Genomic DNA, 17784 nt, shown 5'->3' on the forward strand with positions numbered 1-17784 from the left:
AACAACCTGATGCTGGGAAAGATTAAAGGCAAAAGGCAGAGGGTGGGGTGGAGGATGAGATGGTTAGATAGTATCACTGACTCAATAGACATGAATTTAAGCAAACTCCTGGAGATTGTGAAGGACAGGGAAGCCTGGAGTGCTACAGTGCAGATGGGGTCGCAAAGCGTCAGACACAACTTAGCGACGGAAAGCACACACACTAATTTATTTATAATCAATGGCCAGAAAAAATTATCTTTCACTGACTGATTTCATCTTTTCAGGATTGGCAGATACACTGGAGCAGCAGGTTATCCGCTTTTTGCTCTTTTCTGTGATTTACACACTTACAGTTGGGAATGTTAGGATGATCCTCTTAATCAGGACTGATTACTGACTTCACACACCCATGTACTTTTTCCTGGCTAAGCTGTCTCTTTGTGGGTGTTTGTTACTCATCCATCATGACTACAAAGATGCTGATAGATTTATGATCAGAGAAGAAGACCATCTCCTTTGCTGGCTGCTTTCTGCAGATGTACTTCTTTTCGGCCTTGGCCACAAGTGAATGCATCCTTTTTGGGTTAATGGCCTATTACCACTATGTGGCCACATGCAACCCTGTCCTTTACTCCTTGACCATGCCCAGGACAGCCTGCCTGAAAATGGCCGCAGGGGCTTTCACTGTAGGACTGCTGACTTCCATGTTTCAAATTAGTTGAAGAAGCAGCTTCGCATTCTGCCGTTCTAATGTTATCCATCACTTCTGTGACTTTCCTTCAATTATTAAGCTTTCAAGTTCAGACACATATCTGTATGAAATCATCTCATGTATAGGAGCTGTTGTGAATACAGTCAGAAGTTCACTGGTGATCCTCACTTCCTATTCCTATATTCTCTTCTCCACCTTTTGTATGCATTCAGGGAAGGAAAAGTGCAAAGAATTCTTCACATGTGCCCCTCACCTGACTGATATCATTCTGATTTATTCCACCTCCATCTACACTTATCTGAGACCTACTTCCAGCTACTCCCTGACTCAAGATTAATTGGCTTCTGTGTTTTACATGGTGGTGATCCCCATGTTGAATCCTCTTATCTACAGCCTCAGAAATAAGGATGAAAAAAAGCGTTTATGAAATATAATTACTAGGAAAAGGGTTCCTTTATTTTCTGAGTGGTTCATTTTCAGGGCTAAATGGACTATGTCTTGAAATTTGAAATACTGGTCAAACTTATTTTCATTAGACCGTTGTCTATGTAATCATGTTCTGTTAATACTCAGTTCAGTTCAGTTGCTCAGTCGTGTCCGACTCTTTGTGACCCTATGGACTGCAGCATGCCAGGCTTCCCTGTTCAACACCAACTTCCAGAGTAAACTCAAACTCATGTCCATTGAGTCAGTGATGCCATCCAACCATCTCATCCTCTGTCATTACCTTCTCCTTCCACATTCAATCTTTCCCAGCATCAGGGTCTTTTCAAATGAGTCAGTTCTTCACATCAGGAGGCCAAAGGATTGGAGTTTCTGCTTCAGCATCGTTCCTCCCAATGGATATTCAGGACTGATTTCCTTTAGGATGGACTGGTTGGATCTTCTTGCAGTCCAAGGAACTTTCAAAACTTTTCTCTAACACCACAGTTCAAAAGCATCAGTTCTTTGACATCCAGCTTTCTTTATAGTTCAACTCTCACATCCATGTATGACTACTGGAAAAACCATAGCTTTGACTAGACAGTCCTTTGTTGCAAACGTAACGTCTCTGCTTTTTAATAGGCTGTCTAGGTTGCTCATAACTTTTCCTCCAAGGAGTAAGCATCTTTTAATTTCATGGCTACAGTCAGCATCTGCAGTGATTTTGGAGCCCCCCCAAATAGTTTGTTACTGTTTCCCCATTTATTTGCCATGGAGTGATGGGAACAGATGCCAAGATCTTAGTTTTCTGTATGTTGAGTTTTAAGCCAACTTTTTCACTCTCCTCTTCCACTTTCATCAAGAGGCTCTTTAGTTCTTCACTTTCTGCCATAAGGGTGGTGTCATCTGCATATCTGAGATGTTGATATTTCTCCCTGCAATCTTGATTCCAGCTTGTGCTTCATCCAGTCCAGCATTTCTCATTGTATACTCTGCATATAAGTTAATATTATACAGCATTTATTTGATAAATATAATTTATCCCCATTAGGTAAGAGCATAGAACTTTCTTCTAATCATTGTATATTACACTAGATCCCTAAAATAGAGATTATAAAGAAATTTAGATTAGGGAAATAAAGGACTAAGTATATAGAGACAAAAGCAACAAGGTCACATGAAATGAACTATTTAATGAATTTTCCCTTTTTTGATGTTTTGTTTTCACCATTTATGATTTGTAAGCGATATATATTACTGGTGGCAAAATATTTTAAATTCATAATATATTTCCATTTTATTTTGCTGAATCATTTCCTGGGCATAAGCTTAAATAAAATTCAAGAATGTTATTTAAATGTAATAGTAAACTCTTCAGCTTTTATTTCCTTTGTTTCCACAAATGCATACATATTCATTAATATATAAATATGAACTGTGTGCAGTGTTCTATATAGAAAAGAGCTGTTTAATTAAAAAGTACAGTTAGACCAGCTTTTTTCTATTCTTTTCTTTTTTTCTCCAAAATATCCTATTCTTCTATGAGTCTCTTCTCCAGAGTGATACATATACACAAAGCCACATGAACACACACTCAGTTTTGTTTAATTAAGGCATAGTTCCAAAATAGGTATATCAGTGTTTAATGGGTTAAACTGACATATTCTGTATAATAGACTCATGGATTTCCTGTTTATGGTAATCTTCTGTCGACTACCAACAAAATCCTTTAAAGTCAACCTGAATGTTAAAAGCAAGTCTTAATATGAAAGTGGAATGGGAGTGACTTAATAGAACTCAGGAGGAAATTGAGAGGGGGTCAGCTCTTGTTAAGATGGTAACTTTATTATATAGTTTTTGGAGAGAAATTCTTGAGCTTGCTGCTGAAGTGGCACCTGATAGAAGCTGTGATGTTCAAGTCAACTGGGATGCGGTGAAACTGACCTCATGACCTGTCATAAAGCTGTCATCCAGCTCAGACATCTAGGTCCCTTTGCGGCCCACATAATTCATACTGGTCGGAAGAATATTCATGAGTTTAGTAGCCAGCATCTTCTCTGATTTATTTCACTTAAACAGTGTTGGATTTCAGGTTAAACTTACCCAGAAATGTGGTGAGTTACATACACACCTTTACACACAGACACACACTCACACATATGCATACGGGGGGAGAATCATAATTTTGGAGTGGGTTATGTACCCTTTTGGAATAAGCTAAAATTATCAAAAAATAGGCAAGTAAATAGCCAATTAAAAAATTGTTTATCCTTGGAAAGCAACTTTAAAGTAACACAGAGATATATAATCAAGTTATGATGAAAATCCGTACAGTGTATGATTCCATTTACCTGTATGTGATCACATTTTAATTACTTTTGAGAATGGAGTCTCTGCCATTAGAGTATTGACTCATAATTAAAAGCTATAGTCTAGTCCCCATTGTCTCCCAACCCTCTTTCAGGAAAAAAAAAAATCCAGCTTGTGTATATATTCAAGACGTGTCTCAAATTTTTACACAGAAAGAATCCATACTGTCTCTGATTTCATTTCACTTCAAACATGAAAATTGTCTCTCTATAATTTTTATGCCTCAACTGAGTTATTAGAGAAGATTCTGATAAGAAAGAAAATAGCAGACCAGATGAATTAGCACTGGGAAGGATGCTATTGGGTACATGCTGCGGTCTCTGTTGCTCCCTGCTGAGGACAGGTGCAGTGACTGCTAGCATGGGCCACTGATCTGGTCACGCGTTTTGTAAATGAGAAGAGTTGTGCGGTTAAATTTTAAAACGCTACATAATCATTGTCAAGGTGTCAAAATACTGGTTATTTGAAACAGGCTATGTTTGCTGCTTGGAGAAGATAAAAGTGATGTACGGATGCAAGTCATAAATTTTGAAGATGAGGGAATACAGAGTCGTCTTTGTGAGAAAAAAATGCATTTGAGTTAAACAAAAACCTCCTCAGAGAATGGGAAAGACTTCAGCAAGGTTAGTTCTGAAACTTATATTTTGGATATGGGCAATAGGAGAAAGAATGGAACATGAATGTTGCATTTGCACAAAACTGAAGAGAAACATGTGGACTTAGACCAAGGATTTGTGGATGCCTCAACCTACATTTAATACAGAGAATCGCTTAATAAACTTCAGCATTTATTCATTTTTTCACGAATTTCTACATTATTTCAGTTGCTCTATTTACTATACTCTTTTATCCAAAGCCTTTCCCCACCCCTCGCATGTGTCACTAACTTCATTAACATTCCTATTACTTCATGTAAACATTGACAGTGAAATGTTTCCATCTAATGCAAGTTGAAGCATGATATATCTGTAATAAATGGCCAGAAAAAATTATACTTCACTGACAGAGTTCATTCTGTTGGGATTAACAGACACATTGGAGCTACAGGTTATCCTCTTTTGCCTTTTCTCTATGATTTATACACTTACATTTGTGGGGAATGTTGGGATGATCTTCTTAATCAGAATGGATTTCCGACTTCACACACCCATGTATTTCTTCCTGGCTAACCTGTCCTTTGTGGATGTTTGTTATTCATCCACCATCACTCCAAAGATGCTGGTAGATTTATTATCAGAGAAGAAGTCCATCTCCTTTGCTGGCTGCTTTTTGCAGATGTATTTCTTTATAGCCTTGGCCACAACCGAATGCATCCTTTTTGGGTTAATGGCCTATGACTGCTATGTGGCCATATGCAACCCTCTCCTTTACTCCTTGATCATGTCCAGGACTGTCTGCCTGAAAATGGCCGCAGGGGCTTTTGCAGCGGGCCTGGTGAACTCCATGGTAAACACCAGCTATGTAAGCAGCTTGCCATTCTGCAGTTCCAATGTCATCCATCACTTCTTCTGTGACAGCCCCCCACTTTTTAAGCTCTCCTGTTCTGACACACGGCTGCAAGAAAGCATCTTTTCCACATTCGCTGGTGTGAATATGGTTGGGGCTCTGCTGGTGATCCTCACCTCCTACTCCTACATTCTCTTCTCCATCTTCCGTGTGCATGCAGGGGCGGGGAGGCGCAAAGCATTCTCCACGTGTGCGTCTCACCTGACAGCCGTCATCCTCTTCTATTCCACCTCCATCTACACTTATCTGAGACCTACTTCCAGCTACTCTTTGAATCAGGACAAAGTGGCTTCTGTGTTCTACACAGTGGTGATCCCCATGTTGAATCCTCTGATCTACAGCCTCCGGAATAAGGAAGTAAAGAAGGCTTTATGGAATGTGATTACTAGGAAAATGGTCCCTCTATTTCTAGGATTGTTGCCTTAATATTCTTGACTAAACAGAGCATGTTTTGATGTTTGAAAATGTGGATCAAGTTTACTGTATTTCATTAGAATATTTTCTAATTAATAGTGTTTTATTATTATTCATGTACTTGTATCCAATTGGGTATAAACTAACTGATATAAAATGTGTATTAGACTGTTACAAAATTATAAACTTTCACCTGATTATTTTATATTTCTGTTGCATTATCAAAATCTGTGCTTATTCATAAAGTAATCATGGTTAGAGAATGAAGTTATTAAGTATTTAAAGACAAAAATGACAGTATCACATGAAACTAGCCAAGGAAAGAACTTAGAATTTTCAGATTATTTTTTCCAGTGCATACGTTTTCACCATTTATGTTTTGTGATAGATTCTTATATAGCACATATGACATATTTTTAGTTTTGAATAGATTCCCATTTTATTTCATGGAATAATTTCCTGGGGATATGCTTAAATCAAAATTCAGGAATATCATTTTAATAGTAAACACATCAACTTTTATTTCTGTTATTTCTACAAACATATTCATTATAAAGAAGTTATGAATTTATATAAAAGAATGCAATTTAGAAAACTGTTGTCTGATTAGAGTGCACCACTTACAATAGTTTTTCTTCTACTATCCTCTTCCCTTCTCAAAAATTTCCTATTCTTTTCTCACTTTCTGTCTTCCATGTGATTTATACACTCAAAGCTACCTCACACACATTTAACTACTCCAGAATTTAATTAGCTCTACTGATAGATGTTGACATTGAATGGATGTAACATACATATTATGGAAGTCTATCAATTAAGAATAAGTAATCAAAATTAATCATAATACTAAAGCTAAGCAATAATATGAAGGTAGAATGGAAATTGGCTTATTAGAACTCTGGAGTAAAGTTAGTGGGGTTCAGGGTTTGCTAAAAAGATCAACTCACATATAATTTTTGAAGGAAATTCTCCATGTCCTTCCTTTGCTCTTTCTGCCAAAGTTGTGTCTGATAGAGGCTGCGATGCTCAAGTCATCTGGGGTGTGGCAGAACAGACCATGATCTGTCACAAAAGGTCATTCAGGTCAAGCGCCCATGGCCCTCTGTGGTCTGAAGAACATCCATGGGGTAACTCGTCTTGTCTCTGCACCCCTGAGCTGTGTTCTCGGTCCATATTTTTTCTCCGTTCCTGGAAGCCCTGCAACAAGCTCATCAGGCTGGTCTCAGCAGATTCACTCCTTCACTAACTGACTCACCTGCATTCCGCTGCACCAGCCAGCTGCTCTTTGGTTGGTCTCTTTCTACTTTCTCTGTCGTAGGTATTTCTGGGATCAAGATAGTTCACTGATAAATATTAATATTCTTCTCCTTCCACTAAATGTTTTACTTTCTAGTAAAACTTAGGAATAGAAACATTGTGTTCAGGATGAAATATAGTTATTCTGAGATTTGGGTGTTTTGACATATTGCCTTTAGACCATGACAATGTTCTCTAACTCAGCCTTCTACATTTAATTAATCTTGTTTAATTAAGCTTGCAAATATTTAAAACTTTGGGAGGTTTTTTTTTTTTTTTTTTTTTAATTAATGAGTGTGCTCCTTATATCTAGAGAAGGAAATGGCAACCCACTCCAGTATTCTTGCCTAGAGAATTCCATGGACAGAGGAGCCTGCTGGGATGCTGTCCACAGGGTCAGAGTCGGACACGACTGAAGCGACCTAGCATGAATGCATGCATTGGAGAAGGAAATGGCAACCCACTCCAGTATTCTTGCCTGGAGAATGCCAGGGACAGGGGAGCCTGGTGGGCTACTGTCTATGGGGTCGCACAGAGTCAGACACGACTGATGTGACTTAGCAGCAGCAGCAGCTCCTTATATACATTTAGACTAATTTTTAACCTGCAAATTTTGTAAAATGTGTTTTTAAAACTATTGTATGTTCTTTCTTATTAGGGCTTCCCTCATAGCTCAGTTGGTAAAGAATCTGCCTGCAGTGCAGGAGACCTGGATTCAGTCCCTGGGTCTGGCAGATCCGCTGGAGAAGGGAAAGGCAACCCACCCCAGTGTTCTTGCCTGGAGAACCCCATGGACAGAGGAGCCTGGGGGGCCACAGTCCACGGGGTCACAAGAGCCGGACACGACTGAGTGACTAAACCACCACCACTGCCTTTATGCCTGTGTGAGCCTGTTTGCTCTACTCCACACTGCTTCCTGTTTGTCTGATTTTCCAAGTCCTTTATCTCATTTGAATGTTTAATGTTACCACCTTTTCCAAATATACAGTTATCAATACATGTTTTGCCCTATTCAACTGTTTATGAGTAATTTATTCACTGAAAGTAGTGAAGTTTGAAACCTACACCTTTGGCTTTGTTTTGCTCTACATTAGTGTTTAGGTCAGATAAATCAGGCTTATAATAGCTGCGAATGTCACAGTTTGGAAAAGATGGAAAAAAGTAAGTAAACAAGTTGGAAGGAATGATATAATCCATATTCAGAAACCACATGGATCCAAATAAATAACTAAAAAGGGGGATATTACTAAGAAACAGAGCCCTGAATTTAGGCAAAAAAAAAGTACAGAAAGTGTTTGATATTAATATATAATGATGATTTTTTAAAATTTAATTTGTTAAACAGAAATTTCATAACACAATTTTCATGGGTCTACTGAAAGCTGAAAACTATACATTTCATAAGCAATAATTAGGTAAAAGTTAGTACTGAGATTAAGTGAAGAAATAATCTTATTTCACTTCATACTGCTCAACTTAAACACTGTATTAATTCATAATCACATTTCAATGGACAGAGATGAAAACATATGATGCCAAAAAGGTAAAATGTAAATAGTTAGGGGTACAGAAGATATTCTAATATGAATTAATTGAAATGATGTGAGAATATTCAATCTAGAGATTAATGTACACATAACGATAATGAAAATATGTAGTTTTATTGCAAAGATATAGCTTTATTGGACATTATATAACTTTATAGCAACAATCTTAAGGCAAATAATTTTATTAAAACTATGTGGAATATATGATAAATAGAACTGTGGCCAGAACCAGAACCAGAAAACAGAAATTTGGTCATTTTTTGCTAATGCGGGATACAATTTATATCTTTGGTGGGAAAATGCTGAAATTCTCTTTAAATGCTGTAATATTAGTCCTAAAATGGAAACATCGCATGTACCAGCCACCACCCTTAAGTCTCAAAATTGTCCCTGGGATATTTTAGTTATAGAATAAATATTATTCTCCTCAGATTTGTTACTAAAAAAAAAAGGTAATAATTATTGGCCATGGGATTTCAAAGTTTTGCAAACAAGAGATCAACCTGATGATGAGCATAGCAAAAATTCTGAACTAATAAATTGGATTCAAAACATTCAATCTCCTGAAATAGTCTCACCACTTAAAACTTGCAGTGTAAAAAATAAATTTTTTAAATATAATTCATTAACTATGGTTGTGTTGTGTGTGTCAATCATTAACTCACTGGTAAAGGAAAACAGGAGAGATTAAAATACATAGATCTGCTACACATATGCATGATTCTACTTCATGTCCCTGATATCAGAGCTCAAGTTGTGTCCATTCAGTATGGAGGGGGAAATGGAATAAAATTCCCAAGTGTAAAAAGATTACAACTACAGAGGCAAAGACAGAAAGATTTCCTCTAGGTTCTTATTCACACAGTTGCAGGAAATGGCCTAGTTGAGCTGTTTGGTGTAACAGGCACTGTGGAACCAGCGACTTGGAGCCAGGTGAGTGCAGTTATGTGGTATATTATGACCATGTGGAAGGAGGGGGCAAGGGTGAAGGATGTTCTTGGATCATTTATGCAGAGGGAGAGGAGAACAAAAACAGTGCCTCTGCACTAATTGGTTGAACTATGACATAGATAGGAAACTCCTATAATTCTAAGACCCGAGGGCTCTAAAGAAGGGATTCCAAGACAACATCCCAGGTTTAGGGGAAGCTCCCTGTGACGCTGTTGTTCAGTCGCTCACTCGTGTCCAAGTCTTTGTGACCCCATGGCCCGCAGCACACCTCGCTTCCCTGTCCTTCACTCTCTCCCGGGGTTTCCTCAGACTCGTGTCTTCTCCAGTGTACAGCTCCACTCTTAACAATCATTCAGGGTCAGGTGGCTCTGATACTGGTCAGTTCCATAGCTTCTGGGATCATTCTGAATGTGTTCTTTCCTATTTCATTGCCAAGAACTGAGTCAAGCAAGTGGAACAAGAAACTGGAAAAGCATTTGGGTTTCTGTGGAAAAAGATAAATGAAGGAGAACTGCATTGTTAGTGGTGTTTCACTCTCTTTCATGGTGTATGATGCAATCATGAGAACCAAGAAGAGATAGTGAAGGGAATCAAGGAGAGAAATGACATGATTTTATCTACCTCGTAGAAAAAATACTGTCTTTGAAAGAGAAGAGATTGATGAAAGTTAAGTATGAAAAATAAAGTTGTATAAAGCATGTTTCAATATAAAAAGTATACAAAATATAAATTTTTAAAATTGCCATAAAATAGGAGGAAATGAGTGAAATTAATTAATCTTTAGAAGAGACAGTAAGCATAATTTGATGACTGACTAATGTAGGTTAAATAGATGAAGAAATATAAATACATCATATTTTCTCTGGTGGTTGATTTTATGTATGATAAAATTGAGAATGAAAACAGAGGAACAACTTTGGAAAGAAACTGTATGTAGATGCTGTGACCATTTCTCACAATATACGTACCATATCAACCCTAGCTTCCCACATGGGTTATTGCAACCACAACTGTCTGCTTCCAACTTTGGTGCACTAAAGTGTATTGTGTTGCTCTGTCATAACATCTCTCAGACATTTTCCTCACTACTAGCAATGGAAGAGTACACATTATATATGATTTAGTTCAGTTCAGTCACTTAATCATGTCTGACTCCTTGCGATCCTATGGACTGCAACATGACAGGCCTCCCTCTCCATCACCAACTCCCAGAGTTTACCCAAACTCATGTCCATTAAGTCGGTGATGCCATCCAACAATCTCATCCTCTGTTGTCCCCTTCTCCTCCTGCCCTCAATCTTTCCCAGCATCAGGGTCTTTCCCATCAGGTGGCCAAAATAATGGAGCTTCAGCTACAACATCAGTCCTTCCAAAGAACACCCAGGACTGATCTCCTTTAGAATGGACTGGTGGGATCTCCCTGTAGTCCAAGGGACTCTCAAGAGTCTTCTCCAACACCACAGTTCAAAAGAATCAATTCTTCTGAGCTCAGCTTTCTTTATAGTCCAACTCTCACATCCATACATAACCACTGGAAAAACCATAGCCTTGACTAGATAACTTTGTTGACAAAGTAATGTCTCTGCTTTTTAATATGCTGTCTAGGTTGGTCATAACTTTCCTTCCAAGGAGTAAACCTCTTAATTTCATGGTTGCAATCACCATCTGCAGTGATTTTCAAGCCCAGAAAAATAAAGTCAGCGACTGTTTCTCCTATTTGCCAATCTATTTGTCATGAAGTGATGGGACCAGATACCATGATCTTAGTTTTCTGAATGTTGAGCTTTAAGCCAACTTTTTCACTCTTTTCTTTCACTTTCATCAAGAGGTTTTTTAGTTCTTCTTCATTTTCTGCCATAAGGATGGTGTCATCTGCATATCTGAGGTTATTGATATTTCTCCCGGCAATCTTGATTCCAGCTTGTGCTTCATCCAGCCGAGCATTTCCTATGATGTACTCTGCATATAAGTTAAATAAGCAGGGTGACTATTTACAGCCTTGATGCACTCCTTTTCCAATTTGGAACTAGTCTCTTGTTTCATATCCAGTTCTAACTGTTGCCTCCTGACCTGCATACAGATTTCTCAAGAGGCAGGTCAGGTGTTCTGGTATTCGCATTTCTATCAGAATTTTCCAGACTTTATTGTGACCCACACAGTCAAAGGTTTTGGCATAGTCAATAAAGCAGAAATAGATGTTTTTCTGGAACTCTCTTGCTTTTTTGATGATCCAGCAGATGTTGGCAATTTGATCTCTGGTTCCTCTGCCTTTTCTAAATCCAGCTTGAACATCTGGAAGTTCATGGATCATGTATTGTTGAAGCCTTACTTGGAGAATTTTGAGCATTACTTTACTGGCGTGTGAAATGTGTGCAATTGTGCGGTAGTTTGAGCGTTCTTTGGCATTACTTTTCTTTGGGATTGGAATGAAAACTGACCTTTTCCAGTCTTGTGGCCACTGCTGAGTTTTCCAAATTTGCTGACATATTGAGTGCAGCACTTTCACAGCATCATCTTTCAGGATTTGAAAGATCTCAACTGGAATTCCATCACCTCCACTAGCTTTGTTTGTAGTGACACTTCCTAAGGCCCACTTGACTTCACATTCTAGGATGTCTGGCTCTAGGTGAGTGATCACACCATTGTGATTATCTGGGCCATGAAGATCTTTTTTGTATAGTTCTTCTGTGTATTCTTGCCACCTCTTCTAAATATCTTCTGCTTCTGTTAGGTCCATACCATTTCTGCCCTATATTGAGCCCATCTTTGCATGAAATGTTCCCTTGGTATCTCTGATTTTCTTGAAGAGATCTCTAGTCTTTCCCATTCTATTGTTTTCCTCTATTTCTTTGCATTGATCTCTGAGGAAGGCTTTCTTATCTCTCCTTGCTGCTGTTTGGAACTCTGCATTCAAATGGGTATATCTTTCCTTTTCTATTTTGCTTTTGGTTTCTCTTCTTTTCACAGCTATTTGTAAGGCTTCCTCTGACAGCCACTTTGCTTTTTTGCATTTCTTTTTCCTGGGGTTGGTCTTGATCCCTGTCTCCTGTACAATGTCACGAGCCTCTGTCCATAGTTCCTCAGATACTCTACCAGATCTAGTCCCTTAAGTCTATTTCTCAGTTTCACTGTATAATCATAAGGGATTTGAATTAGGTCATACCTGCATGGTCTAGTGGTTTTCCCCACTATCTTCAATTTAAGTATGAATTTGGCAATAAGGAGTTCATGATCTGAGTCACAGTCACCTCCTGGTCTTGTTTTTGCTGACTGTATAGAGCTTCTCAATCTTTGGCTGCAAAGAATAAAATCAATCTGATTTTGGTGTTGACCATCTGGTGATGTCCATGTGTAGAGTCTTCTCTTGTATTGTTGGAAGAGGATGCTTGCTATGACCAGTGCATTCTCTTGACAAAACTGTATTAAGCTTTGCCCTGCTTCATTCAGTAATTTGCCTGTTACTCCAGGTGTTTCTTGACTTCCTACTTTTGCATTCCAGTCCCTTATAATGAAAATGGTATCTTTTTTGGTATTAGTTCTAGAAGATCTTGTAGGTCTTCATAGAACTGTTCAACTAAAGCTTCTTCAGAATTACTGGTCGGGGCATAGACTTGGATAACTGTGATATTGAATGGTTTGCTTGGACATGAACAGAGATCTTTCTGTTATTTTTGAGACTGCATCCAAGTACTGCATTTCAGACTCTTTTGCTGACTATGATGGCTACTCCATCTTCTAAGGGATTCTTGCCCACAGTAGTAGATATAATGGTCATCTGAGTTAAATTCACCCATTCAATCCATTTTATTTCACTGATTCCTAATGTCATCTCCTGTTTGACCACCTCCAATCTGCCTTGATTCATGGACTTAACATTCCAGGTTCCTATGCCATATGGCTCTTTATAGCATTGAACCTTGCTTCTATCACCAGTCACACCCACAGCTGGGTGTTGTGTTTGCTCTGGCTCTGTCTCTTCATTCTTTCTGGAGTCGTTTCTCCACTAATCTCCAGTAACATATTGAGCACCTACCATTCTGGGGAGTTCATCTTTCAGTGTGCTCTCTTTTTGCCTATTCTTACTGTTCATTGGGTTCTCCAGACAAGAATACTAAAGTGGTATGCCATTCCCTTCTCCAGTGGACCACATTTTGTCAGAACTCTCCACCATGATCTGTCCATCTTGAATGGACGTACAACACATAGCTCATAGCTTCATTGAGTTAAACAAGGCTATGGTCCATCATTGAGTTACAGTTAATCTAACTGAGATGATTAGGTTTTACTGAATGATTCAATAAATAAAGGCTGAATGCATGAATTATTTTACATAGTTTAGCAAAGATTCATAGTGCAAAAAAGTAACACTACAATCTCTCATATGTATGTAACTTTCAACTAAAGATAAATTCTATATATGGTGTGAAGAGAGGACCTTAACTCATAACAGACTAGATGACGGGTGAATTCTAGATAGTTTCCAAATTCCATTCTGCGTGGTTAAAGAATGGTATTTTAATACTTTTAAATTTTGGATGCACTGATTGCATAAATAGATACTGCCCAAGTTAAGACTGTGAGTATCTTAAACAGCTTTCCTAGGAGGACAATTACCCTACTCTCCAAAGACGTAGAGTACATGGAGACACATAAGGGGGCGGGGGTAAGTAGCTAGTGCTCCCCAGACCATATTCCATAGAGAGAGAAACTGTTGCAGCACTAATTGACTTGGAGGAGGCTGTGTTTATTTCTTAAGTTGTCTCAATAAACAGCTTATTGTGGTTAAAAATGGAGTTTGTCATGAAGAGATATCTCCATGGTAAAAACAGACCATTTCTATTTAAGTGCACTAATTGATTTAAGGTATAAGGTTCAAGGGAAAATAGTAAGGATTGAATTAGTTTCTTGAATAATTCAAACCAGACATGTATATTATATAAGGCAATGTTCATTATAAAAGAGAAAGGCATAGTGACTTCTTCACAACATTAAAAAAAAAAGGTAAGCAGCAAGTATTTTCACCAGCTTATTTTATAGCAGTGTATTCTTTATAATTAAAGAATGAAAAAAAGAATAAAAAACTTCCTTTCAGTCAAATTCATTAATGAGATAAACCTCCTGAACTTGAAATATGCAGGCTGTAACCACAAGAAATCAGACTCTCGTTTTTATGACTGTGAGTGAGATGCTGCATTTCGCACTTGCTTTCTGGTAATTATCCAGACATAGGTATTTTAAATAGATACTATATGACCTTCACATGTCTATAATGCATTTTGCATATTCACAATATCTATGTAGTTTCATAAGTATACATGCATACTCATATATATATCTGGAGGTAGAAACATATGCAATAGCTGACTTTGCATTTGTCTGTTGTCAGATCTGTGGCTGTTATGATCAAATTTCTTTACCCATTTTTTCTCTTTTTCTTATTTAATTACTGCTAAAGACTTCAGAATTATCTAATTACCTTTCAAGGTCTAACATGTAAAATATAAGTAGAAGCATTTTTCAGAAGAAAGGGCCCTCCATTACCTAGAGCAACTCTTACCGTGAAAATAGGCTACACAACATATTTTTTGTTTTTGTTGTTGTCTGTTTTACTGTTACTCACAAACCCATAATCCTTAATGTGAGCCAAAAGAAAGAGTCTAAGATTATTTTTTATTTTTACATTGTGGTATTTTAGGATGCTGGATTTGATGTATTAAGAAAAATACAACAAAAAAAATGGGTAGCTATCATGTGAATTGATTTGAAATCATTGAATTATTTTGTCTGGTTTTACTGCTGGACAGGGTGCATCCGAGTGACATTAAACATTTATTTATTTTACTGTACAACATTGTATTGGTTTTGCCATACATTGACTTGAATCCTCCATGGGTGTACACGTGTTCCCCATCCTGAACACCCCTCCCTCCTCCCTCCCCATCCCATCCCTCTAGGTCATCCCAGTGCACCAGCCCCGAGCACCCTGTACCATTCATCGAACCTGGACTGGCGATTCTTTTCACGTATGATAATTTACATGTTTCAATGCCATTCTCCCATATCATCCTTCCCTCGCCCTCTCCCACAGAATCCAAAAGACTGTTGAATACATCTGTGTCTCTTTTGCTGTCTTGCAGACAGGGTTATCGTTACCATCTTTTTAAATTCCATATATATGCATGAGTATCCTGTATTGGTGTTTCACTTTCTGGCTTACTTCACTCCATATAATGGGCTCCAGTTTCATTCACCTTATTAGAACTGATTCAAATTAATTCTTTTTAATGGCTGAGTAATATTCCATGGTGTATATGTACCACAGCTTTCTTATCCACTCATCTGCTGATGGGCATCTAGGTTGCTTCCATGTTCTGGCTATTATAAACAGCGCTGCGATGAACATTGGGGTGCACGTGTCTCTTTCAATTCTGGTTTCCTCGGTGTGTATGCCCACTAGTGGGATTGCTGGGTCATACGGCAGTTCTATTTTCAGATATTTAAGGAATCTCCACACTGCTCTCCATAGTGGCTGTACTAGTTTGCATTGCCACCAACAGTGTAAGAGGGTTCCCTTTTCTCCTCACCCTTTCCAGTATTTATTTCTTGTAGGCTTTTGGATAGCAGCCATTCTGACTGGTGTGTGATGGTACCTCATTGTGGTTTTGATTTGCATTTCTCTGATAATGAGTGATGTTGAGCATCTTTTCATGTGTTTATTAGTCATCTGTATGTCTTCTTTGGAGAAATGTTTGTTTAGTTCTTTGGTCCAATTTTTGGTTGGGTCTTTTGTTCACAGATGGAATCCAGAGGGTAAAATCCACCAGAGTGGGAACACACTACATTGGTGGAGTTCATCTTGCTTGGCTTCTCTGATATTTCTGACCTTCAAGGATTTCTTTCTGGGATGCTTTTAATCATGTATAGGGTTATTCTGATGGGAAATAGTCCCATTATTATAATAACCAAGATGGATCCTTCCCTCCAGACTCCCATGTATTTTTTTCCTAGGGAATTTTTCTTCCTTAGAAATATGCTCTGTATCAGTCCCTGTCCCCAGGTTATTAACAGATCTCAGTAGAGAATCTAGAAATATTTCCATTCTAGCCTGTGCTTCTCAGATGTATTTCCTTCTGGTGTTTGGGGTCACTGAGTGTCTTCCTCTGACTTCCGTGGCTTGTGACAGGTGTGTCGTCATTTGCAACCGACTGCTGCATTCTCTCCTCATGAACAGTAGGCTGTGTGTCCAGCTGGCTGCTGGCAGTTGGGTCAGTGGAATTACTGCATGCATAGGATTTACTTACCAGATCTCTCTAACCTTCTGTGGCTCTAACCAGTTGAATCACTTCTTCTGTGATGTATATCCAGTGTTTAACCTTGCCTGTGGGGACACTTTTATGATTGAGATATTAGTTTATGTGATTGCTGTTCTAGTTGTCACTATTCCTTTTATGTTGATTCTTGGATTTTATATGAGAATAGTTGAGACCATCTTGAAGCTGTCTTCAGCACTGGGCAAGCCAAGGCATTCTCCACCTGCTCTTCCCATCTCATGGTTGTGGCTTTACTCTTTGGATCAGGACTCATTACATATTTAAGACGAAAGTCCAGTCATTTGATAGGAAGGGACAAATTTCTCTCTCTTTTTTACACCACTGCCACATCAATGTTTAACCCTATACTATATTGTCTGAGAAACAAAGATGGTACGGTGGCTTTGAGAAAATTCCTACTAAAATTGGACTGTGATTTAAAAATATTAATTCATAAAATTTGTTTCTTATTCATTACAGTCTCCACTCAATTTCTGTTATTTTCCCATTAGCTGTGACTTCATATTATAGGTAAATGATCTGTTATTTTTATATCACATAAACTCTGATGTCATGTTAAATAAAAAAAAAATAATCTCAACCTCTATTCAGGGTACTGCAATGTTTGATATAACACATAGCATTCATTAATGGGTCTTGTGAACTGTTGTTGCTTTTTAATTTTGCAGAACATTGCCTATGTTTTCTCTTTCCAATGAGATTATTCAACTTTCTTTCTCTAGTCCCAATGTATAGCCTGAAAACTAATAGGCATCAAATTAGCTTTATCAGATGAAAAGACTAAAAGCATGGTGTAGCAGGCCTGGTATTGATAGTTCCACTAAAAGATGAGTGTTTGAGAAAAAATTATATTTGAGGCATCATATTCAAGACACAAAATGTTAACTTATTGGCAGTTGTACCTCTGCTGACTGTAGAGAACAATGGGAAGAAGCAGAGATCATTTGTTGCATTCAATTTGAGAAAGGCTTTCCAAATTTTCCATATATGCTGGTAGGGCATCTTCAGATACTGGTTTCTGGACTTAGTTTTCATGTCAGAACATACTACCTGCATGAGAAGAATATAGTATTTAGAAGAACCATTATTCTGATTGATAAAGGGTGGCAAAGAGAGATTTTCCAGCCATGACTGACTCGCCGACTTCCTGGATACAAGATCACTCCTGCAGAGATTTCCTTCAACATAGCATGCAAAGAAAGCCTTCCCAAATTTGATTCTTTGGTTTTGAACACTTATTCAGGCTCAAAAA

The 17784-nt window shown here is 38.0% G+C and overlaps 1 protein-coding gene and 2 pseudogenes across 1 annotated transcript; all 3 read left to right on the forward strand.

The window, feature by feature from the left end:
* The first annotated feature begins 220 nt into the window (after nucleotides 1-220).
* Nucleotides 221-1196, forward strand: LOC136175381 (olfactory receptor 5F1-like; annotated as a pseudogene).
* A 3266-nt stretch (nucleotides 1197-4462) lies between these two features.
* LOC136175382 (olfactory receptor 5F1-like) lies at nucleotides 4463-5419 on the forward strand. Its single transcript, XM_065945700.1, has one exon. It carries the CDS (start codon nucleotides 4463-4465, stop codon nucleotides 5417-5419), a length of 957 nt encoding a protein of 318 aa, XP_065801772.1.
* Nucleotides 5420-13656: 8237 nt separating this feature from the next.
* Nucleotides 13657-17023, forward strand: LOC136175383 (olfactory receptor 10AG1-like; annotated as a pseudogene).
* The last annotated feature ends 761 nt before the right edge of the window (nucleotides 17024-17784 follow it).

The sequence above is a fragment of the Muntiacus reevesi genome, chromosome 9 (assembly GCF_963930625.1).
Source record: "Muntiacus reevesi chromosome 9, mMunRee1.1, whole genome shotgun sequence".
In the NCBI taxonomy this organism is placed as follows: Eukaryota; Metazoa; Chordata; class Mammalia; order Artiodactyla; family Cervidae; genus Muntiacus; species Muntiacus reevesi.

Bases quoted from the DNA above. Each gene is read 5' to 3' on its own strand.
- LOC136175382 (XM_065945700.1), top strand. From the start codon at position 4,463: ATGGCCAGAAAAAATTATACTTCACTGACAGAGTTCATTCTGTTGGGA.